At 42.5% G+C, this 25,615-nt stretch overlaps 1 protein-coding gene across 2 annotated transcripts in view; it reads right to left on the reverse strand.

Annotated features, from left to right (window-relative positions):
- The window catches only part of cbl (Cbl proto-oncogene, E3 ubiquitin protein ligase), a 231,069-nt gene extending 206,810 nt beyond the window's left edge, over positions 1–24,259 (reverse strand). For both annotated transcript variants that reach the window (XM_048562034.2, XM_048562032.2), the window contains exon 1: positions 23,883–24,259. In XM_048562034.2, coding sequence (XP_048417991.1) covers positions 23,883–24,038 — 156 coding nt within the window. In that variant the 5' untranslated portion in view covers positions 24,039–24,259. The remainder of the gene's footprint in view (positions 1–23,882) is intronic.
- Between the last annotated feature and the right edge of the window lie 1,356 nt (positions 24,260–25,615).

Here is a 25,615-nt window from a genome sequence, read left to right on the forward strand (position 1 = left end):
CTTGCATTCAAAACTGGCTTGCCCTTGGAAGACAGAGGGTAGTGGTGGAAGTGTTTTTTTGGCTGGAGGTCTGTTACCAGTGGTGTTGCACAGAGATCCATATTGACACCTCTGCTACACGTATATAAGAAAGATTGATGGAGTTGCGGATAGCATAGCAGGTTGTCAAAAGGATACAGCAGGATGTAGATCAGTTGCAGAGATGTGCAGAGAAATGGTAGATGGCGTTTAGTCCAGGCAAGTGTGAGGTGCTGCACTTTGAGAGATCAAATGTTAAGGAAAAGTATACAGTTAATGACAGGACCCTGAACAGCACTGACGTACAAAAGGATCTTGCGGTTCAAGTCCATATCAGTAGATAGGTGGTAAAGAAAGTTTATAGTATGCTTGTCTTTATTGGTCAGGACAATGAACATAAGAGTCAGGATGTCATGTTGCAGCTGTATAAGACTTTGATCAGGTCATGCAGAGTACTGCATTCAATGCTGGTCACCACATTTCAAAAAGCATGTAAAGACTTTGCAGAAGGTGTATAAGTAGTTTACCAGGACACTGCCTGGATTAGAGGATATGAGATATAAGTAGAGGCTAGAAGAAACTATACTTCTCCAGAACGGCAGAGGCTGAGGGGAAACTTGTTGCAAGTCTATAAAAATTTATGAGATGCACAGATATGGTTGACAGTCAGAACCTTTCTCCCTCAGAGATGAAATGTCTCATACTAGGGGTCATGCATTTAAGGGGAGGGGGGCAAGTTCAAAGGAGATGCGAGCCAAATTTTCTTCTTAATACAGAGCACAGGAAGTGTCTGGAACACACTGCCAGGACTGGTGGTGAGGCAGATACAATAGGAGCATTGAAGTAGCTTTAAGAAAAGCACATGAAGATGCTAGGAATGGAGGGATATGGGCCAAGGGCAGGCAGAAGGGATTAGTTTAATTTGGTGTCGTGCTCAGTACAGGATTGTAGACCAAAGGGCCCATTCCTATGCTGTACTGCACAGGCTATGGTTTGTGAATAGAACTAGTTGCACAGTCAGCCATGACATCTTCATTATCCTTGGACATTCCAGGTCACCAGCATTTTACGACACAGACAACTGGTACATGCTGAATGGCTGGTCATTTGAGCTTCACTTCAGGAAGAAAGAAGGAAGCTACGCCAGACACACTTGAAGATCACAAAATGGAGAGCCAGAACTCAGTCAATGGTGTGGTGTCCAGGAATCTATAAAGATTGTGAAGATTTGTGGCTGACTATAAAACATGTTCCACTCACAGATCACAGCCACCAAATCCCATCATATTCCACACCAAACCATGGAAATGTATGGGCAAAGATCTCTTCATGATGTCTTACCTTATTGTCTTTGACTAATTCACACGATAGATAAAAGGTTAAGCCTGAATGAGATTCTTACAATATATGGTGTCCCTGAAACAGGCATGTCAGACAGCAGACCAATTTACAGCCAGACATAGATATTAGCAGGTCATAAGCTCACTGAGATATCTACAATCAAATGGGAACAAACATGGGATCAGGACTGTCAAGCTGCTTTTGAAGTAAAGCGCCGACTTCAACTCTGCACCAGTAAATTACAGGTCTACCCAACTCCAATGTGCTCCTGCAGCAGCAGAGCTGTGGATGGGCAGGAGCCAAAGATACAGTTCCCCATCCTAACAATTTGCTCACAGGCCTACCAAGATGCAGATAAATAGTCAGCAGTTGCTGGGATTCAACAGCCACTCTCATCTACAGGTAGGCCTGCAAAAGATCCATCTTTGGGAATTTTTAACCCCCTCAGGCTGCTAAACAGAATCAAGGGCAATAGATATTTACCTAAACATAGCACTGGATTAAACAGTAACATTGAAGACACCACAGATTCAGATGGATCCATAAACGTTCAAAATGGTACAAATGGGGTTGCCCAATCACTGGTTGATACTAGTTCGAGTAGAGCCTCGTGCCAGCCTCGTTACCTCTGCCCCTACTTTCGGATGGATGGAACAGTGCGTGCCCTCAGACCTTTAGATTGAAAAAGATAGTCAATTTGAGGTTAACCTGGATTTCATCCATTTCTCCAGGGTGTCTCAAATAAAAAGTGTGGTACTTATTGAAGATATCTTAAGAACTTGTTTTAGAATTGACCAATTTGTTCATAGCCCTCAGTTCAATTTCAGTTTCTGTAGCCATGAGTGCCCAGATAAGGCCAGTTAAATTCCTTTCACAATCTGGGGAGGTAAGTTAGCATCCTGATCTGGCAGTTGCGCCACCACCACTGAAAATCCTTTAAGGGCACCATCTACTTTGTTTATGCCCAGAGGGTGATTTTGGAATGCTTGAGTGGTAGCTGCCTCAACTTTCAGTTGTAATTTGTTTTGTCAATATGTGAAACTGCCACCCTAGTATCTATCTCCATTTTGATACATTACACATCCAATTTAGGACAATCCAAAACCTTTGCATTTTGCCCTGAACACATGGGACGTTCAATTTAAATTCCTTGCAAATATTTGATTCACTAGCAGCATTCACATCGATCTTGTGGCCGACAGCATTGATCTCCTTCCTTGGATCTAACTGATTTTTCCTTGTTACAGCCTTTTCCGGACTGCTGTTTTTTCCAGAAATCCCTAGAAATGTGGCCTAGTCACTTAAATTTCTTGCACTAACAGTTTCAGACTGCCCAGATCTGCCACGCCTGCAGTACTCCTGTCGCTGCACGGGTTTCTTTTGTGTGACTGTTGTTTTATATACTTAGGTGCTGGCCTTGGCCGTGCAGCTTCTTTGGTTGTAACTCCATAAAAACTGCAAAGGACATTGCAGTGTCTCACTCAGGTCGACATTGTTGGATGACTTCATTTGGTCAGCCATATTCAAGTATGGACTCTTACGGAGTCATCTAAAATGTTCCAAAACTCAGGGCTCTAAAAATGTTTAAGGAACACAATAAGCCTCTAATTCCCTGTCGTTGATTCTTTCTGTGAAATCAGAACCTCTCTGCAATTAGTCCAGGTTGCATCTAAACTGGATGAACACAAACATTCTGTCTGAGCGATTTGCTGGTGTCACTCGGGAGGATTTAAACTAGCTTGACGGGCGTTGGAAACCAAAGCAAAGGTGAACTGACTGAAAGGGAACTACACAATAGGGTTACAGAATAAGACTCAGAGGAAGAGCAGGCAGGGTCTGGTTGCTGGTCAAAGTGGGTCTGGTGGACTGAAGTGCATTTGTTACATTGCAAGAAATGTGACAGACGAGGCAGATGAACTGAGAGCTTGCTTGCATTTGTACTTGGAACTATGATGTTGTTGCTATTACAGAGACTTGGTTATGGGAGAGACAGGATTGGCAACTTAACTTTCCAGGATACAGATGTTTCACACGGGATAGAGGTGGACGTAAAAGGGGTGAGGAAATAGCACAACTTGTTAAGAAGAATATCACAGCTGTACAGCAGGAGGGCGCCTTAGATGGCTCATACAGCGAGGCAATATGGGTAGAGCTCAGAAACAGGAAGGGTACAACCATAATGCTTTGGGTTTACTGTAGGCCTCCCAACAGCAAAGGAGATGGAAGACATGGAGACAGATTTTGGCAGGTTTTAAAAGTAACAGGGTTATTGTTGCTGGTGATTTTAACTTCCCATATGTTGACTGGGACTCACTTAGTGCTTGGGGTGCGGATGGGGCAGAGTTTGTAAGGAGCATCCAGGAGGGCTCCTTGAAACAGTACGTAGATAGTCCACCTAGGAATGGGGCCATAGTGGACCTGGTATTGGGAAATGAACCTGGCCCGGTGGTCAACATTTCAGTAGGGAAGCAGCTCAGGAACAGTGATCACAATTCAGTAAGTTTTAAGGTACTGATGGATAAAGTGTGGTTGTCAGGTAAAGATGCTAAATTGGGGGAAGGCTAATTACAACAATAGTAGGCAGGAACTAAAGAATGTAGATTGGAGGCAGATGTTTGAGGGCAAATCAACATCTGGTATGTGGGAGGCTTTCAAGTGTAAGTTGATAAGAACAAAGGGTCGGCACATTTTATAAGGATAAAAGATAAGTATGGCAAATTTAGGAAACCTTGTGTAACGAAAGATTATGAGCCTAGTCAAAAAGCAAAAGGAAGCATTTGTCAAGGCTAGGAGGCTGGGAACACATGAGGCAAGGGTAGAATACTGGGAAAGCTGAAAGAAACTCAAGCAAGGAGTCAGGAGGGCCAAAAGGGGTCATGAAAAGTCATTGGCCAACAGGATTAAAGAAAATCCAAAGGTTTTTCATCAATATATAAAGAGAGTAAAATAGGTAGCCAGGGACAGGGTTTCCCCACACAAACACAGGGAAGGAAATGCATGCGTGGAGCCAAAGGAAATGGGCATTAAATAAGTACGTTGCATCAATATTCACCACAGAGAAGGACTTTGTGGATGATGAGTCTGCAGATGGGTGTGTAGACAGTTTGGTGCATGTTGAGATCAAAAGGATAGTGATTTGGGGGTCTTGAAAAATATTAAGGCAGACACGTCCCCGTGGCCTGAAAGATGATCGATGATGGTAGGGCAGCAGATGCTGTCTACATGGACTTCAGTTAGGCTGAATGTCCCTCATGGCAGACTGATACAGAAGGTAAATTCACACGGGGTCAGAGGTGAGCTTGCAAGATGGACATAAAACCTGGCTCAGTCATAGAAGAAAAAGAATAGCCGTGGAAGGAAGCATTTCTGAGTGGAGGGCTGTGACTCGTGGTACTCCTCACGGATCAGCATTGGGGCCTTTGTTATTTGTAATATATATAAATGATGCGGAGGAAAACGTTAACTGGTTTGATCAGTAAGTTTGCTGATGACAAAAGGTTGATGGAATTGCGGATAGCTATGAGGACCGTCAGAAGACACAACAGGATATAAATCGGTTGGTGACTTAGGCAAGAAATAGCAGATGGAGTTTAATCCAGAAAAACATGAGGTAATGCATTTCAGAGGGTCTGATCCAGATGCAAAATATACATTAAATGACACAATCCTTAAGAGTACTGATAGGCAGAGGGATCTGGGTGTACTGGTGTAGAGGGTAGATGGTGGCCTAGTAGTATTATCACTAGACTATTAATCCAGAAACTCAGCTGATATACCGGGGACCCGGGTTTGAATCCCACCACGGTAGAAGGTGGAATTTGAGTTTTAGAAAATGAAGTCTGGAATTAGGAATCTACTGATTTCAATGAATCCACTGTTGGAAAAAAACCTCTGATTCACTAATGTCCTTTAGGGGAGGAATTCTGCCATCCTCACCTGGTGTGGCCTACACGTGACTCCAGATGTGGAGTCTGCCCTCTGAAATGCAAGCCACTCAGTTGTACAAATCACTACAAAGTCTCAAAGAAATGATGGATCACTGGCATCGACCTATGCATCTGAAAAGACAACTGCAGAAACAACCCTGTCGACCCTGCAAAGTCCTCCTCACTAACATCTGGAGGTTTGTGCCAAAATCGGGGAGCTGTCTCACAGGCTAGTCAAGCAACAGCCTGGCACAGTCATACTCACAGGATCATACCTTACAGAAAATGTCCCAGATACCACCATCACCATCCCTGGATATGTCCTGTCCCATACATGTGAACAGACCCAACAGACGTTGTGGCACAGTTGTATACAGCCAGGAGAGAGTTGCCGAAGGAGTCCTCAACATGGACTCCGGACCCCATGAAGTCTGATGGCTTCAGGTTAAACAGGGGAAAGGAAACCTCCTGCTGATTACCATATATCATCCTCCCTTCGCTAAGGAATTAGTACTCTTCAATAGTGAACAACACTTAGAGGAAATGCTGAGGATGGCAAGGGCATAAAATGTACTCTGGGTGGGGGATTTCAATGTCCACCACCAAAAGTGGTTCAGCAGCAGCACAACTGATCAAGCTGGTCGGGTCCTAATGGACATAGTTGCTAGACTGGGTCTGCGGCAGGTGTCGTGGGGACCAACAAGAGGGAAAAACATACTTGATCTCATCCTTGCTAATCTGCCAGCTGCAGTTGCATCTGTCTATGACTGTATCAGTAAGAATGACCATCGCACAGTCCTTGTGGAGAAGACAAAGTCCCACATTCACATTGATCTGGCAACTCAAGACTGGGCATCCACAAGCACTGACAGCAGCAGAACTGTACTACGATACAATCTGTAACCTCATGGCCTGGCACATCCCCCAATCAACCATTAATATCAATACAGGGGATCAACTCTGGTTAAATGGAGTGTGCAGGAGGGCATACCAGGAGCAGCACCAGGCTTACTTGAAGATGAGGCATCAATCTGGTGAAGCCGCCAAACAGCGGAAGCAGCAAGTGGTACACAGCGCTAAGCAATCCCACAACCAACAGATCAATCTAAGCTCTACAGTCTTGCCACATCCAGGTGTGAATGGTGGTGCACAATTAAACAACTCACTGGAGGAGGAGGCTCCACAAATATCCCCATCCTCTATGATGGTAAAGCGCAGCACATCAGTGTAAAAGAGAAGGCTGAAGCATTCAAAACAATCTTCAGGGAGAAATGTCAAATGGGCGATCTATGTCAGCCTCCTCCAGCGGTCCCCAGCATTACTGATACAAATCTTCAGTCAATTCGATTCAGTCCACTTACTGCAAAGGCTACAGGCCCTGACAACATTCCAGCACTAGTACTGCAGACTTGAGGAGGCCACATCTGAAACGGCAAATACAGTATACCACATCAGATGTGCAGGTGAACATCTGCTTGATGCAGAACGTCTTCTTGGGGCCTGGAATGGGGGTGAGGGGAGGGGGAAATGTAGGGGTAGGTGTAGCACTAGAAAGTGGAGTTGAAGCCAAGATAAGATCATGTTTAAATAGATGAGCAGACTCAAAAAAAGGTTGAACTGCCTATTCTTGCTCCTAATACCCGATGTTCCTATGTTCCTTTCCTGAAGGGTCTCAACCCAAAACGTCAGCTTTCCTGCTCGGCCTGCTGTGTTCATCCAGCTCTATACCGCATTACCCATGTTCCTATGTTCAGTCTGAGCTGAACTCCAACAACTTTTAACTCACTTTAGCCCTGAATGAGATTTTTCTTCCTTTTGCAGTCTGTGTGTCCAAGATCCCTCACATAGTGAACACCAAGACTAGGCCTCCCAGTCGCAAACCATTTCCACTCCCCCTCCCATTCTCTTGATGACATGTCCATCATGGGCCTCCTGCACTGCCACAATGATGCCACCCGAAGGTTGCAGGAACAGCAACTCATATTCCGCCTGGGAACCCTGCAGCCATATGGTATCAATGTGGACTTCACCAGTTTCAAAATCTCCCCTTCCCCCACTGCATCCCTAAACCAGCCCAGTTCATCCCCTCCCCCCACTGCACCACACAACCAGCCCAGCTCTTCCCCCCCACCCACTGCATCCCAAAACCAGTCCAACCTGTCTCTGCCTCCCTAACCGGTTCTTCCTCTCACCCATCCCTTCCTCCCACCCCCAGCCGCACCCCCAGCTACCTACTAACCTCATCCCACCTCCTTGACCTGTCCGTCTTCCCTGGACTGACCTATCCCCTCCCTACCTCCCCACCTACACCCTCTCCACCTATCTTCTTTGCTCTCCATCTTCGGTCCGCCTCCCCCTCTCTCCCTATTTATTCCAGTTCCCTCCCCCCATCCCCCTCTCTGATGAAGGGTCTAGGCCCGAAACGTCAGCTTTTGTGCTCCTGAGATGCTGCTTGGCCTGCTGTGTTCATCCAGCCTCACATTTTATCACCAAGACTAGGCCCTCTGGATTTCCTCTCATTTAAAGCTCAAATTCTCTTGTTTTTTATCTCAAGCAAGGAATCTGCTTTCCTGCTCTCTCTCTTTCTTATCTGGCCAAAGTGAGGTGCAGATCCTCTCCTGCTGGCCCGACATCAGAATGCTTTCTTTCCTCCTCTCTTTCACACTCTGGCCGATTCCAGTTTGTTACCAGTTATTCTGTACTGGACAATTACTAGGCTCCAGGCAGTACCAAAGAATATCCAAACTCAACATTTGCTGTCATCCATCAGGGAGCTGTATTCTGAAGTTGTTTTTTTGTCATGATTCTGTAGATGTAGGGATCTACAGGATCTTCTTCGGTAGTGTGGTAGAACCTGCATTTTATAGGCCCCATTTGGAATACTGTGTCCAATTTTGTGCCCCACCCGTCAGGAAGGACTGGAGCTGGAGCATGTCCACCAGAAATTCATCCGTGGAATGGTAGCTTTAACGTATGATGAACGGCTAAGGATCTTGGGATTGTATTCATTAGAGTTTAGAAGGTTGAGGGGAGATCTAGTAGAAACTTACAAGATAATGTATGGCTTAGAAAGGGTGGACGCTGGGAAGTTGTTTCCGTTAGGCAGGGAGACTAGGGCCCGTGGGCTCAGCCTTAGAATTAGAGGGGGTAAATTTAAAACAGAAATGAGGAGACGTTTCTTCAGCCAGAGAGTGGTGAGCTTGTGGAATTCGTTGCCACGGAGTGCAGTGGAGGCCAGGACGTTAAATGTCTTCAAGGCAGAGATCGATAAATTCTTGATCTCACAAGGAATCAAGGGCTACGGGGAGAGTGCGGGCAAGTGGAGTTGAAATGCCCATCAGCCATGATTTAAAAGGCGGAATGGGTTCGATGGGCCGAATGGCCTTACTTCCACTCCTATGTCTTATGGTCTTATAAGAACCTGCAGCAAGTATGAACAAGCCCACAAACCTGAATTTAAAAAACCAAAAGAACTGTGGATGCTGGAAATCAAAAACAAAAACAGAAAATGTTGGAAAAAGTCAGCAGGTTTAGCAGCATCTGTGGAGAAAGCAGAGTTAACGTTTTGGGTCCAGGGACCCTTCCTCAGACCAGTCTGAACGAACCTGACCCTGAATGATGATTCACCAGTGCTCAAGGAATAAGACCTAACATCCAGGTCCTCCTTGTTGTAGATAACAAAGTGTGGAGCTGGATGAGCACAGCAGGCCAAGCAGCATCTCAGGAGCACAAAAGCTGACGTTTCGGGCCTAGACCCTTCATCAGAGAGCTCTCTGATGAAGGGTCTAGGCCTGAAACGTCAGCTTTTGTGCTCCTGAGATGTTGCGTGGCCTGCTGTGCTCATCCAGCTCCACACTTTGTCATCTTGGATTCTCCAGCATCTGCAGTTTCCATTATCACTGATAAAATAATCTACAACAAGGAGGTTATAATTGTAATATAACAGTCTCTGTAACAATGATGTGTTAATATGCAATAAGCCACTTGAAGAACATAGAAACGAGGAGGAGTAAGCAATTCAGCTCCTCAAGTCTGTTCCACTATTTAACATGATGGCTGATGTCATCACGGCCTCAACTTCACTTCCCTTTCTGCTCTCCCCACCACCACTCCCCAGAACCTGTGAACCTGTTAGTAATTGAAAAACCTGTCTATCTCCTCCTCAAATTTAATCAAGTATTCAGATTCTCAACCCAAGTAATTTATTTGTTCAATACATCACTTAGATCAGTAAGTAGTTTTCCTCTACCACACCAACCATAGAAGGCCCTGTGGATCCCTATATCTACAGAATAGTGACAAAAACACACTCCATATAGTGTGTTTAACTGCACATACATTTATGATGCCTGCAAAGCTGACTAATCCTTATACTCACTTTCAAAACTCAAGTCAAATGCTCAAGCAAAATTGCCAGTGGAGTGCTGATGAGATTAACATTGCTATAAAGTTTAGTGGCAGGCATATTAATTTTTCATTCCAAAAAAATGCAAATTACATGAGCAGCAAAATTATAGATTTTGACCTTTTGGACTTTACCTAAAAAGCAGTATGATTATACAACAAAAGGCTGAAGTATCGAGGGATTAATGCATTGTAATGAATTAACAGTTAAACTGATTCACATCGAAGCATTATGCCTTAAGTTCAATTCTTTACGTATTACATTCGGATATCAATATACACAAAATGCCTTGTGATAACCCTCGGTACCAGGTATAACCCAGGAAATCAACACAATCACAGAAATTGAGGCCAAATCATTGTCAGTGGTTACAACTCTGTTGTTTGGAACATTAGAATAGTAATAAAACAAGGGAATACTTAATGTACTGCAGGACACTAGAAAGTTCAGAGGAACAGAAAGATCTTGGTGTGCTTACCTACAAATTCCTGAAGAGGCCAGGCAGGTTAAAAGGGTGGAATACTTGCCTTTAATCAGTCAAAGCATAGATTTTAAAAGCAGGAAGATTATGTTGCAGCTGTACAATCTTTGGTTAGGCCACAGAAGTACCGTGTGCAGTTATGGTCACAGCACTACAGGAAGGATGGATGCAGAAAAAAAAACTCACCAAGATGGTAAATGGGGTGGAACACTTTAGTTACCAAGAGAAGCTGGATAAGCTTGGGTTGTTTTCTCTGACAAAAGTCAAAAATGGTGGGGGCAGGAATGAGAATCTGATAAATGGTGTAAAGATTACAAAGGGCATGGGGACAGGGTGGATAGAAAGCAGCTGTTCCCTTGAACTGAAGGTTCAATAACAGGGAGCACACTTTTAAAAGATGAAAGACAAAATGTTTAGAGGGGATTTGAGTAACAAGATTTTCACCCAGAGGATGGGGGACTCTGAAATGCAGTGCCTGTGAGGGTAGTTGAGGGAGATAACCTCACACAACCTTTAATAAGTAGCTGGATGAGTACTTGAGATGTCATAACAGACTAACATGGGTACAGACCTAGTGCTGATAAGTAGGACAAGAGTAAAATTAGCATAGTTTTGGTAGTACAGACACAATGGGTCAAACAGCCTTTTCTCTACTGTAAAATTCTATGACTAACCCTATTAATGGATAAACATCGCATCAATAGGACAGAAAAAGATTCAGCAAGACCTCGATATGGCATAGACATTAGGATCAATTATCCATGACGCTATAGACAAATACTCATGTGACTCGACCAATGTTGTCTATTTCATACGTTACAGGCAAGAATGCCATAAAGCATGGTACAATGGTGAGACCATGCAAGCGCTGCAACAATGGATGAACGGACACCACACTACAATCACCTGACAGGAATGGTCCCTCCCAATTGGGAAACACTTCAGCGGTCAAGGACATTCCGCCTCCAAATCTTCAGGTAAGCATCCTCCAATGCAGCCTTCCAGATACACAACAGAGAATTTCCAAGCAGAAATTGATAGCCAAGTACTGACCCATGAAGACGACCACACATGTGATCTTGGGGTCGTGTCACATTACATGTGACCCCAACATACTGTTCCGTATCAGTAAAATCTTACTGTCCTGTTTTGACAACCATCTTGATAACTTGTTACAATCTCTCTACCTTAATTAGTTTATAATTTTGGATTCCTTATCACTTTGCTTAGACCTTGGCATGCGATTCTTCGACCTATGATGTTATTCCAGTCATTTGGTTTGCCTCCAGGACCTTACTTTTAAACTTTTTGTAATTATCTCTCTGCCTCAAGTAATCTGATTATAGGCCATCCCTTCACATGCTCACATGTTTCTGTTCAGCTGCTGACATTTTACTCACACTGTCTGATACTCGATCACCTGCAGAAACCTATTATTCTGCGCATCAACACTCCACTCACCATTTGTTTGATCATTACGATTATATATTCTGTGCCTGTGTGCTTCTCCTCATTTCACCTGACGAAGGGCTGTTATTCAGAACGCTTGTGACTTCAAATAAACATGTTGGACTATAACCTGGTGACTTGTGACTTCTGACCTGGTCCAACCCAGTCCAACACCGGCATCTCCATATCATACAGTAAGCAATCATTGGGCCATTAAGCAGCCCAAGAAAGTATAAGACCAATGAAATTCCAAGCAGTGAAGCCCAGGAGGTACGTCACAACGGAATCATAGCATGACATAGGAAAGAACATGTCAAACGTTCTCAGCACATCTACTGCTACAAGACAAAAGGAGTCTGCAGCCTGTTGATCCTGAGCCTGCAAAAACAGTTCTCAAATTCTGCCACAGTTACCTTAAATGGAAGAGAAAAACATGGTCTTGGTGGGTGCACAAATTGCACCTGTATTGAATTATCGTCTTTGTATAATTTGTGGGTTTCTTCATCTATCTAACCCACCATTCATCTTCCAGCGATTTCTACCACCAAGGACAAGAGCTGAAAATGCATGGGAACACCATCTCTCAGAAGTTTCTCTCCAAGACACACACCATCTTGGCTTGGAACTATAATCACAATTCCAACGCGGTTGCTCAGTCAAAACAAAAACAAAGTTGCTGGAAAAGCTCAGCAGGTCTGGCAGCATCTGTGAAGAGAATTAACAGAGTTAATGTTTCAGGTCCGATGACTTGAGAAATGTCACAGGACCCGAAACATTAACTCTGTATTTTTCCCCGAAACAGTTGCTGCCAGGTCTGCTGAACTTCTCCAGCAACTTTGTTTTTGTTCCCAATTTACAGCATCTGCAGTTCTTTCGGTTTATTTTTGCTTAGTCAAAACCGTGGAACAACCCCGTAACAGCACTGTGGGCGTACTTACTCACAAACATCAGCGGTTAAAGAAGGCAACTTGTAATCACTTTATGCAAAGTAATTAGAGGTGTCAATAAATACTGACCTAACCAGCAATGCCCACACCCATTAAACAAACAATTTTTAAAAACTTTTGTAAAAGGGCAACAGTGAATCCAATGCCAATAACTTTGAAGTCAAAGCCTAGAAGTTCCAGCTTTTAAAAGTAAAGAGCTTAACAGACTGAATGTAACGGGCATTGAATATCTTGTTTCAATGCTGAAGTTGTTATCTTTTAGTAAAATGCTAAATAAAAGCTCCTGTGTACCTGCTCAAGTAGACAAAGGTCCCAAGCATGAGTCAGTGAGTAGTACATCATTGCTCTGGCAGCCAGAAGATTTTTTTAAAGCGTTCACTTGTTTGCTTTTTCAGAATATCAACTGCAAATGATCTGTAACACTGTGTATATGGCAGTAACTACATAATAATTTATTGGCTGTAAAGCACTGTGGCAAAAAAATTAAGAGATACTAAACAAATTCAACTTTTCCTTCTTAAAGCAAAATTAAGCACATGGAGCAAGCAACAGTAGAAAACTAAGTACTCACTGTACAAAGAACTATGAGACCATGGCATGTTAAGTGCCATGTACAGAAATCTATTATAAATAGGACAGTTCATTGTAAACAATACAGTAATTGCCAAGTAATCTCCACGAGCAAGACTGATCAAACAACCTACACATTTGAAAGTAACAAACCATATTACAGTTAGTTTCCTAAAAATATGTTTGTGGTCATCACTGCAACTGTAACATTTGATTCATGGTATGAATTCAAGTCAATTTAGTTTTAACTGTGTATTTTTGCAGTCCACAATTATTTGTGAAATTTTTTTTTGTAGATTTGCTCAGAGGATATGGGTGGCATTGGCAATTACTGCCTATCCTTAGCAGCTGAGCAAGTGGCACTTCTTTCTTAAAACTCCTTCATGCTATGTGAGCTAAGGCTCAGCCAATATTGACTCCACATTCTGAACTGCTCAAGGAGCTGTAAGTTACTTTCATGGGCCACTGCAGTCCTTGGGGGTGTAGATATGCTAGTAGGGAATGAGTTCCAGGATTTCAGAGAGTACTTAAGAGTCAACCACAAGGTATACATTTCTGATTTTTGTTTATGAACTTCAGATTCAGATCATTTTCAGCTAAATATTTCTCATGCACATGTTACAAGATACTACGTTTCCTTATAAAGTTATCCTCTCAGGTCAATAACAAATTAGGCAAATACAAAATTGCAGGCCATACACATGTATGTACACAATTGTACAGAGGCTTGAAACTATATTAAGGAAAAATTCTCAGCTTTAATCAACTCAAACCAGAAGAGCCCAAAACCCAGAAGTTAAGAACAGTATCTAACTTGCTTACTAAACTTCCTGCCAACACAATTTACTCCTGCATAGCAGAAAACCAATTTCCATGAACAGCCCAATGGCTCACATGAACTAAAAACTAGTTCTTTTATGCATGAATTGAGTGGGATACTACGTCACATGATTAATAACTCCTCAAGCACACTTTCAAACCAGTGTTATGTTGGCTGTCCACCACGTCTCCTGTTCACTTCAGAGTGCAGTAATTATCACAGTGTATGACCACTACATGGAGTGCAAACGTAGCTCAATTTCTAAGTCAAACAACTAGATAGAAGCAAAAGATACATTAACTTGCACTTATGCAGCATCTTTTACATAAAATGTCAAACATTGACACCCCAGTCATAAGGTGACGTTAGGAAAGGTGAATGAGAGTTTGGTCATACATGCAGGCTTTGAGAAGGATCTTAAAAAGAGAGGAAAGGTCACTGGACCCGAAACATTAACTCAGTTTTTCCCTTAACAGATGCTGCCAAACCTGCTGGGCTTTTCCAGCAACTTTGTTTTTGTTCTTAGAGAGAGAAATTAAGGAGAGAATTAGGGTCTTAAGTCTCAGGAGGTTAAAGATACGACTGCCAGGAGTGGCTCAAATTAAATCAAAGAACTTGAAGGGGTCAGGATTGGAAAATGCAAAGTTCTTGGAGAGCTTAAGGACCTAAGAAGTCAGAGATAGAATGGGGCGACTTCACAGAGAAGCATGGGATGAGAAATTTCATAAATCCAGTTCTGTCCTAAATGTTTCTGAGTCCAGACAACCAAGCAAATCATAATTCCATTTACTCTACTGATACAAAATGTCCAGAGTGTAACAACTGCATTTAAATTACAATTGGAAAAAACATATAGGTTATTAAACATTCTGGAATATTGTAAAGTTATGTGCAACTTTATAACAATAGTCTATCCATCCAGGTAACCTCCAACTTTTTTTTTTAAACTCACTTTATGGATGTTGGCATCACTAATGGGGCTAGGATTTATTGCCCGCCCCTCCTTGCCCTTGAAATACATAGACCCACAATACTGTGAGCGAGGAAATTCAAGAATTTTGACCCAATAACGCTGAAGGAAGGACAGGATATTTGCAAGACTGGATGGGGAGTGACTTGGAGGGGAACTTGCAGGCAGAGGTTCCCATGTATCTGCTGCCCTTGTCCTTCTAAATGGAAGTAGTGGGGGGGGGGGGGGGTGGTGTTTGGAAGGTAATGTCTATGGATCTTTGGTGAACTTCTGTAGAGTATCTTCTGGATGGTACACACTGTTACTTCTGAGCATTCGTGATGGATGGAATGGAGGTTGGTGAATGTGGTGCCAATCAAGTAGATGGCTTTGTTCCTGCATGTCACTGGAGCTACACTCATCCAAGCAAATGGGGAATATTCCATTACACTCCTGAATTGTGCCTTGTAAATGGTCGACAAGCTCTGGGGATCCAGATGGTGAGTTATACACTGCAGGATTCCTAGCCTCTGACCTGTTCTTGTAGCCACTGTATTTACATTGCTAATCCAGATCAGTTTCTAGTCACTGATAACACCAAAATATTGATCTAAAAGTAATGGTTTTTAATTCGACTTTAGGGCTATCTTATCCAAATAAAGATGCTAAACAAAATTCAAGAAAAATAAAACACGAGATTTCTTTAAAAAAAAAATCAACACACCAGAGTGTGACTTCAAGATAAAGTTCACTGCATCATTCCATTACTGAAAATTCCTCAGATTATAGGAAGTTTGTAATTCTCCCAGAGTGGGTGCAGAGGAGATTCACTTGGAAAATGCCTCAGATACAGCAGTTTATCTATGAAACTGGATAAACTCAGGTTGTTTTATTTACAGCAGAGACAACTGAGAAAGGACATTGCCGAAATGTATAAGATTACGAGGGACACATAGTGGGTAGGAAGCAGCTGTGCCCTGAGTTGAAGTGTCAATAATAAGGGACATAATTTTAAGGTGAAAGGCAGGAGCATGAAAGAGGATTTGAGAATTCTTTTTCACCCAAATGGTAGAGAGAATCTGGAATGCACTGTTAAGGCAGGAAACTTCTCAGCCTTTAAAAAACATTTTGATGAACACTTAATGTCATAATGTTCAAGACTAAGGACCAATTGCTGCAAAGTGAGACTGTTGTGTATTTAGAGTAATTTTTTTGTCGGTGTAGACTCAATGGGTGAGAAAGCTTCACTTCTACTGTATGATTCAATTACTATTGTCCTGTGAACTATTTTGTAGGTCTTTTGTAGCAAGCGTCTTATCCAAGAACCAGCACTGTAAGATCGATACCCAACACAAACACAGGTTGAAGAAGAACAGAGAAAAATGCAGCTAACTTACCAAATAATAGTTTCAAAATTCTGCCACATCCAAGCAAGAATTTCTTGTTGCCAGTGCCATTGGGAATTTCTTGTTGCCAGTGCCATTAACACTTTTGATATGGATGAATTAGCATGTTTTAGATATTGAAATGATAAGCAGTTAGTAACAGATCAATCAGCACTCATTTTCAGCCACACTGGCTGTTGCTCACTCTGTGACGCACTCATTTGAGTCAGAAGTTGTCAATTCAAGTCCCACTCCAGAAATTTGAGCACATAACAATGTCCAACTCTCCTGGTGCACTGTGAGCTAGCTACCATTCGTTCAGAATGTTGACAACTTGTCTAACAAACTGCATCACTCTTAAATCACAATGTCTTAATAAATACAACAAAACACTAAAGAAAAAGAAGTGAATCCAGTGCTCTGTGGAATGTTATGTCAAAGGTCTGTAGGTCCAAATTGGCTTGTTCAGTCACACAAAGGCCAATGGCAGGAACAAAAACAGCAATTGCTGGAGAAACTCAGCATATCTGACAGGGGAGAAAGAAGATTTATTGTTTCAAGTCCAGTGAGACTTCATGAGACCAATGGAAGAAGTTTGGGATCCTTAGTAGACATAATCCTAAAATTAAGAGGGAGTAATTGAAGATATTAGGGTGCACTGGAGTGCCCAGGATAGTAACGTTTGAATCAGACATCAAAGCAACACCCTCTCAGCCCTGTAGGGTGAATGTAAAAGACCTGCAGCACAACTTTAAAAGATAAATTTAAGGAGAAGCCAGATAATTTTTAAAAAGTACGGAAAAAATAACAGGATATATCTATAGGATATGTAGGATGGAAGAATACTTAGTACAGCTTATAAACCGACAATCTGTCTACGTGCTATACATGCAGAATGCTTACTTAGAAGAGGTCTCTTGATTTCAGTTTACTAACGAAGAGAAAGATCAGTTGAATCTAAAAAGGCACATTAAACAAATAGGGGTCAAAGAGAAGTTCAGGAACAGATTGGCAACAAATATCAAAGGAAACCCAAGCATAACATATGGATATGTTTAAAATAAGAGTCAGAATTGCAGAGGCTCTGACAACAAGCTTCTAATCCTCCTTAAATACAAGAATAATACATGTTTTTCATAGTGGAAAATTTCCCCAAAGTTCAGTACCAGGATCACCAATAGTTTTGATATATTTTATTAAGTTATTTTTATTGAGTAAAACTTTAAGGATACAAAGTACAATTTCAAATTTGCAGATGACGAAGTCTGGAATGGATGGGAACAGATTCATCCACTTACTAGGGCAGCACAAGTTCAGTGGTTAGCACTGCTGCCTCAGCCCCAGGGACCCAAGTTCAATTCCAGCCAACAGTGATTGTCTGTGTGAACTTTGCACACTGTCCCAGTGTCCGCTTGGCTTTCCGCCGAGTGCTTCAGTTTCCTCACACAGTTCAAAGCTGTGTAGGTTAAGCAGATTGGCCACACTAAATTGCCCTGCAGTATCCAGGAATGCAGAGGCAAGGTGGATTAGCTGTAGTAAATGCAGGGTTACACAGATAGATTGGGGTATTGGATTTGGGTGAGATGCTTTTTGGAGGGTCAATGCAGACTTAATGGGCTGAATAGCCTCTTTATGCATTGCTGGGATTCTACAATTCTATAACTTCTAAAGAATACAGAGAAACTTGTCAGATGTATTTCAACACAGAATAGTGAGGGACGATATTTTTGTGGGAAGAAGGAGGAGAGACAATATGTACAATGCATATAATCTTTAATGAGTGGAAGAATAGACTTGGCATGCTTGTGCACAAATCTTTGAAGGCTGCAAAGTGGGTTAATAAAAAGTGGGCAGGATACTGAGTTTTATAAATAGAGCTACTGAATACAAAGTCAATAGGTTATGCTGAATAAAATACAACATTTTCCCAAGCAAGAGTACTGCATACAAGTATGGGTGCCACATTTTAAAAACCGCACAGAAGCGATCTTCTAGAATGCAGGTCAGAGAACAGGATAATAAAGTGTGAAGCTGGATAAACACAGCAGGCCAAGCAGCATCTCAGGAGCACAAAAGCTGACGTTTTGGGCCTAGACCCTTCATCACGTCTGAAGAAGGGTCTAGGCCCGAAACGTCAGCTTTTGTGCTCCCGAGATGCTGCTTGGCCTGCTGTGTTTATCCAGCTTCGCACTTTATTATCTTGGATTCTCCAGCATCTGCAGTTCCCATTATCTCAGAGAACAGGATACTTTTTTTTAAATTCAGTTGTGAATTTTTGTAATTCTCCATCTCAGAAGATTGAGGCTGCTTTGACATTGAATAGATTTAAAGCTGATATAAACATATTGTTGGTCTCTCAGGAAATCAATGGATACGATGAGTGGGTGGCAAAGTGGAATTGAGATCAAAGATCAGTCGTGATCATGTTTAGTTGTAGAGTAAATTCAATGTGCTATATAGTCCACTCCCACTTCTTGTGTACTTTTGGGATTGCAATCAAGGGGGTAGCTTGAAAAAGCTGACATTGAGTAGTTCAAGCCAGCAAAAGATTAAATAGAGGCCTGATAGAATTGTTTAGGGCCTTGAAGGAATTTGCCTAACAATTTTGTGGAGATAGGTTCAACTGAGGCACCCAAGTGGACATTTAATGTTTATTTGGATAGAAATAGTGTGCAGGAATATGGGGAAAAGGCAGAAGATTGACACTAGAGAATAGAATTAGTTTGGGCACGATGGGCTCAATGGCCTCCTCCTATGCTGCAACAATCCTGTGATTCTCAAATGGTTTATCTTTTTTTTACGGATTCCAATTTCCAAGCTGGTCAGGAGCCAGAGGCAAAGATTTAGGGTCACTGGAAGAACTTTTTAAAACAAGTGGTTAGGGTTTGGAATGGCAACTTAGAGTAGAGGATACAGGTTCAGTAGTAGTCTTCAAAGGGCTATAATAAAAATACATGGAGGAGGAAAAAAAAACAAATGTAGGGATGTTGGGATTCACTCTCATCTTGTGGACAAAACAGACTGCGCTCAAGAGGTCCAGCAGAGACGCAAATGGCCTCCTTTGTATATTTATATGAAAGGATTCTATGACGCATGCCCTGGACAATATTTAGCCTTTAAAAAGGAGATCATCTGATCAATATCACTACACTCTATGGGAACCTTGCTGTGCACAGATTAGCTACTACGTTTCCTTCATTACAACAGTGATTACACCTCAATATAAGTACTTAATTGTCTGTAAAGCACTATTGATCAGCCTGAAGTTGTGAAGAGATTCATGGTTTTATTTTAATATCTGCCTTTCCGAGTGCAGAGGTACAGTCATACTATCATACAACTTAGGAGCAGAAACCATTTAGCCCCTTAGTCTCTTTTGTCATTCAAGAGACCATTGCTGATCTGACTGTAACCTCATAACTTATTCCTGCTGAGTAACAGTTAGTCCTGGTTCTAGTCCTCTACAAAAGAAAACATTCTCTTCACATCTACCTTGTTAAGAATCCCCAGGAAATTACATTTTAATCAACTCACCTCTTACTTTAAACTCCTGCCAACGTAAGCCAAGCCTGCCAAACCTTTCCTCATGAGACAATTTCTCATTTCAAAAATTAGTCTGAAAAATCTTCTTCGAACTACCTCCAATGCAGTTAAATGCCCATTGCAGAGTAATGGTTATCTGATTCACAGTAGGCACTAGTGTACCACCTACTTTTGTACCAAATTCCCTTCACAATAAATGAGGACATTTCATTAGGTTTTCCTAACTCCTTCCTGCACCCGCACCTGCACACTAAGCTTCTGTGATCCATGCATTTGGACACCAAGATCTCTCTGCATCTCAGAGCTCTGCAATCTCTTGCCATCAAGATAATGGGTTTATTTTTTATTCTTCCTGTCAAAAAGGGCCTTTCACATTATATTCCACTTGTCACATCTTTGTCAGTTCAATTAACCTACATCTTCGTTTGTAGCCATTTTAAGTCCTCTTTACTAAGCCTTTATTTACGTCTTTTTTATACAAACGTTGAGGCCCAATCTGAGAAACTGCTGCAAAAGCTCATCAGACCTGGTACCATCCATAGAGAGAAAACAGTGCCAATGTTTCAAGTCAAGTGACCCTTCAGGATGCTTCCAGGCCTGCTGAGTTTTTCCAGCACTTCCTGTTGTTGTTTGAGATTTCCAGCCTCCTCAGATATTTGTTTCGTTCTAGTACAGCCTGCTCTCTGGTCAGCCCAGAAAAATGTGATTCTAAGAAACTATCCAGAAAACAGTTTTTGAATTCCTCAGCCAGGCTACTTCTGCAAACCTGTTTCCAGTCTGTGTGTAAATTAAAGTTTCCCATGATTATCGACAAGCCTTTCCAACAAGATCAATAATTGTTCCTTGATGCTCAACCCACCATGTTATTACTGTTTGGGACTTGCGTACCATCTCTGGCAAGAGACTTCTTGCCTTTCTCATTTCTACCCATACTGCTGCTGCATCCTGGAGTCCTGAACTTAGGCTCCTCTTTTCTTTTTGTGACAAATAATGTGGTAAAATGTGAAAGGCCCTTTTTGACAGGAAGAATAAAAAATAAATCCATTATCTTGATGGCGAGAGATTGCAGAGAGATCTAGGTGTCCAAGTGCATGGATCACAGAAGCTTAGTGTGCGGGTGCAGGAGCAGGAAGGAGTTAGGAAAACTAATGGAATTGTCACAAATTGACTAACAAAGGCAGCCCTCCACCTCTTGCTGTAATTCTTAAATGTCCTGTATCCTTCAAGATTCAAGTCCCAATCCATGCCATCCTACACCCATGTCTCCGTAATGTCTACCAAATTGTACTCATTTCTATTTGTGCTCTCAGTTCACCCATTTTGTTTAGAATGTCATGTGCATTCAGATGCAAAGCCTTTTTAGTTTAATTCTTTTTCCGTCTTTCGTAACTTCTGGCATGATTGATTTGTTGACTCTTCAGTTTCAGTCTCTCAGCCCCATGTCACGTGTTTATCATTTGCTGTTTTATTACTTTCCGCTCTCTTTGGCCTTACTTCATTGTTTGATTTACCACATCTTCTCAAATTTAATCCCTTGTCTCCAGTACATCACACATGACAATATTATACTAACGTGCGCCTACAGAAACTACAGTCAGCAGTTTACTCAATCAGGCAAAATATCCCAGTATAGTGCAGTTCTATCGTTCCCAGATGTCAACGCGTACACATTTTTCAACATGATTTAGTGTATATTTATCATAGCAGACCAGTTTAATTCTTTCTCCCCAGGCCAGAAAGGTTGAGGATGACTGCGATGTCCATAGGCCATAAGACATTGGCCTAATTTCTGTTTTTTCCAGCCCATATCCAACTACTGCTCAGGCTGAAGTTTACAAATTCAGTATACTAGGGCTTGAACATAATTTTGCTGATCCATGTAACTCCACACCACACCAGATAATAAATGATCCATTCCCTTTTTCAATATTATATAACTTTATAGAGAGGTCTTAGACAATGTTCAGTTTTTGTTTGCAAAGGGAAACTTACACACCATTATTCCCACCATTCTTTGGTAATTTAGCGAAACTTTAAATGTTCATTTGATTAAATTAAAATCATACCACTCATTTGTCATACCACTAATGAAGTCTTCCAGGCTTACAGTTTTCTCAATGTTACAGTTGAGTCTTATGGCTGAATTAACTATAGATTGATTGGGATTCAGACCAAATACTGGAATTAACTGCCACGGTCAATCTTTTGATAACTTCTGCTTTGGCAAGTTATTTAATAAGGGGGAATTTTACTTTCTCACATTGTAAGCTGGATGCATTATGCAGCATTTTATAAAACATTAAGACAGCCCTCCACAAGACAAAACCCAAAATTGCTCCAGACATCTCTACAAGTTGCTAGTGAAATATTAGATGCCCAAGTAGCGTAATAATAGGACTGAATAATTAAAATAACTTTTATCTTCCCCCCCCGCCGTCTTACAGAGTAGCTTCATGCATATACAAAAAGTAGTAAGACTGACTAAAAACCTGTTAAGCAGTACACAGACATTGCATTTACTCAAACGGATCAAAACATACAAACTGTTTGACAATAAATAAGATCTCAAATGAAACTTGGTTGCTAGGCATACCAAATGTGGGTACCTCCAACACCGGTTCATAACCTCAGTGCCTTAGACAGATATCCACAATTATGATGATCAAAACAGAAATTTAACAATTGTTTAACTGCCTAAACAATGGTGGGCTTTTAAATAATAGCAGCTGGAACACATACTGCGAATACACTGACTTTAGTCTTTGGAATTTATCTACCAATGCAGTTAGGTTGACAGTTATAAACACACAGGGTGATTGTATTACAAAGGGCAAAAATGTCAGAAATCAAAACCGAAAGTGCGAGAAATCCTCAGCAGGTCAGGTAGACGTTTGTAAAGAGGGGTCAGATCTACTTTTTTGTTACTTCTCTCCCACAATTGCGTTTCTCTAACTTTTTGTGTTTTTAGTAATAACGATGCAAGTGAGAAAGTGCAGGACTAATGCTGGTTTAGCAAACTTTGCAGGCACAGTTTTAACGTACACATAAAGTGACAGATCAATCTTAATACTAATTCTATCATATTCACTTCCTAACTTCGTATTTTAGATCATGGTATTCATTTTGAAAGGCTTCAGACATTCTTCAAAGATTGGTCTCGATTTGTTGTGACATTAATACATTTGTGTCAACTGTAGACTGTTTGCGTCCAGAAACATTAAACCTGTTCGTGCAGGAGCACGATAAGAGGAGGGTCACTGCAATGTAACCTGCAGCTTGTCCGTCAGTTTCCTTCTCTCCATGGGTTCTCTCTTGTCCCTCTAGTAAAAATCACCACTGACAAGGCCACCTCAGGGGAACACTGCCCAAGGGGTAAACATTAATTTGGAGTACAAGAAGATGCAGTTTAGTTAGAAGGGAATCCGCCAGAGTTCTCCCTGACTCCCCCAGGAGATTCTGACCCGAGGGACGGGAGATGGGCTGTCCGTCAGCTCCGGGCACAACTGCTCCCTCTGACCAGTGACGGGTAATGTCCGAGCGCTCCCCGCCCTGTCCGGGGGTGGTTTCGGCAGGACCCAGCGATTGTCTCCACCACCACCCCCCCCCCGACACACACACACACACACACACACACACACACACACACACACACACACACACACACACACTCTCTCACACACACACACACTCTCTCACACACACACACACACACACACACACACACACTCTCACACACACACACACTCTCTCACACACACACACACACACACACACACACACACACTCTCACACACACACACACACACACTCTCACACACACACACACACACACACACACACACACTCTCACACACACACACACACACACTCTCACACACACTCTCACACACACTCTCACACACACACTCTCACACACACACTCTCACACACACACACACACACACACACACACACACACACACACACACACACACACACACACACACACACACACACTCTCACACACACACACACACACACACACACCCCGAGCCGGCTCGCCCCGCACCTTGTCCATGAGCTTCCAACATTTCTCCACGGCCCTCTTGTCCACGACTCCAGCCGGTTGGTGTGGGTGGGGGTGAGGCTGGAAGGCATCTTTCACCAGCCCGATGAATCCTCCCGCTTTCCTCAGGTTACTGCCCCGGGCCGCCGCCGCCGCCATCGACAACCAGCACAGCCTTTGGAATAAAAACCTGCCTCTGGGGAAACACGTCCTGACAAGAGACGGCCCCGTCAGGGAATCCGAGGGCGGCTTCACCTCAGCAAACTCTCCGCTCACATCGTTTTGATCTTTAAACCCGGCGTCGCCGCCGATTTCGCCTCCGGTTTTTCTTCTCGCTCTCTCTCTCTCGCCTTTCCGCTGACCCCGCCCTCGGCCCGCAGCCGCCGAGGTCAAAGTTCAACCCCACCCCTAGAGGCGGAGTGCGCGGGGACCGGCGCTGCGCGCGCGCACGGAGCCGGCCTGGCCCGGAGCTGCGCCGCTTTCGCACGGCGCCATCTTTGATACTGGCGAGACCTGCGTGCTGGCAAATTCTAGGTGGATGGTGTGAAATAATTTTCTGGATAACAAAGTGTGGGGCTGCATGAACACAGCAGGCCAAGCATCATCTCCGGAGCACAAAGGCTGACGTTTTGGGCCTAGACCCTTCATCAGACCTTGATAATAAAATGTGAGGCTGGATGAACACAGCAGGCCAAGCAGCATCTCAGGAGCACAAAAGCTGACGTTTCGGGCCTAGACCCTTCATCAGAGCTCTGATGAAGGGTCTAGGCCCGAAACGTCAGCTTTTGTGCTCCTGAGATGCTGCTTGGCCTGCTGTGTTCATCCAGCCTCACATTTTATTATCTTGGAATCTCCAGCATCTGCAGTTCCCATTATCTCCTTCATCAGACCTTCATCATTTTCTGTCTGTCTCTCTTTCAGCAAAGGTTACAGGGTCATCTGGGTGATTCCAGTATTTTCTGCCCATTATTTCACTGGAAGAGGTTTCTCCATTCGATTAGGACCATGCTAATTTGTATTTTAGAAAGAACAGAAATTGCTGGAGAAACTCAGCAAGTCTGGCGGCATCTGTGGAGAAAAACAGATTTAACGTTCTGAAGAAGGGCCGCTGGACTCGGCACGTTAATTCTGTTTTCTCTCCGCAGACGTTTTTCTCCAGTAATTTCAGTTTTTGCTTGTTTCGGTTCTCCAGCATTTGCAGCTTTTTTTTTAATTATCCGCGTCTTAACTCAATTTGCGTATCTCATCGGTTCACCAACACAATATATTTGTTTAACACCGATAATCTTAAATAAATCCATTGCTTAAATATAAGCCTTTTGTTTCTTATTGCGTCAACTGTCATTCCCAATGAATAAAAGTAGCTTGCAGTAAATTCATTACAAAATCTCATGTTGTCATTTATAATGGAAACTGTTTACATAACCATGTCACGCTATAACTCCTCTTTCCTTCCAGAAGTGGTGCGAAGAAACTCCGAACACTGACATTGAATAACATCAGATCACTGTAATTAGGCTAGATATTGTTTAATTGCTCGTTCATAGAATGTAGCTAGGCCAGTATGTATTGCCTAGCCCCAACTGCTCTTAACATATGAGAATATATAACATTACAATAGAGGCCGAATTGCACCTGCGTGCTCTTCATCAAATGTATTAGTTTTCCTTCTAATGTTCCTTAACCTTAAAATGACATTTGCTCCTGTTTCCCCACAAACAATGGCACAAGAGATT

This window comes from Stegostoma tigrinum, chromosome 32 (assembly GCF_030684315.1).
Source record: "Stegostoma tigrinum isolate sSteTig4 chromosome 32, sSteTig4.hap1, whole genome shotgun sequence".
Taxonomy (NCBI): Eukaryota; Metazoa; Chordata; class Chondrichthyes; order Orectolobiformes; family Stegostomatidae; genus Stegostoma; species Stegostoma tigrinum.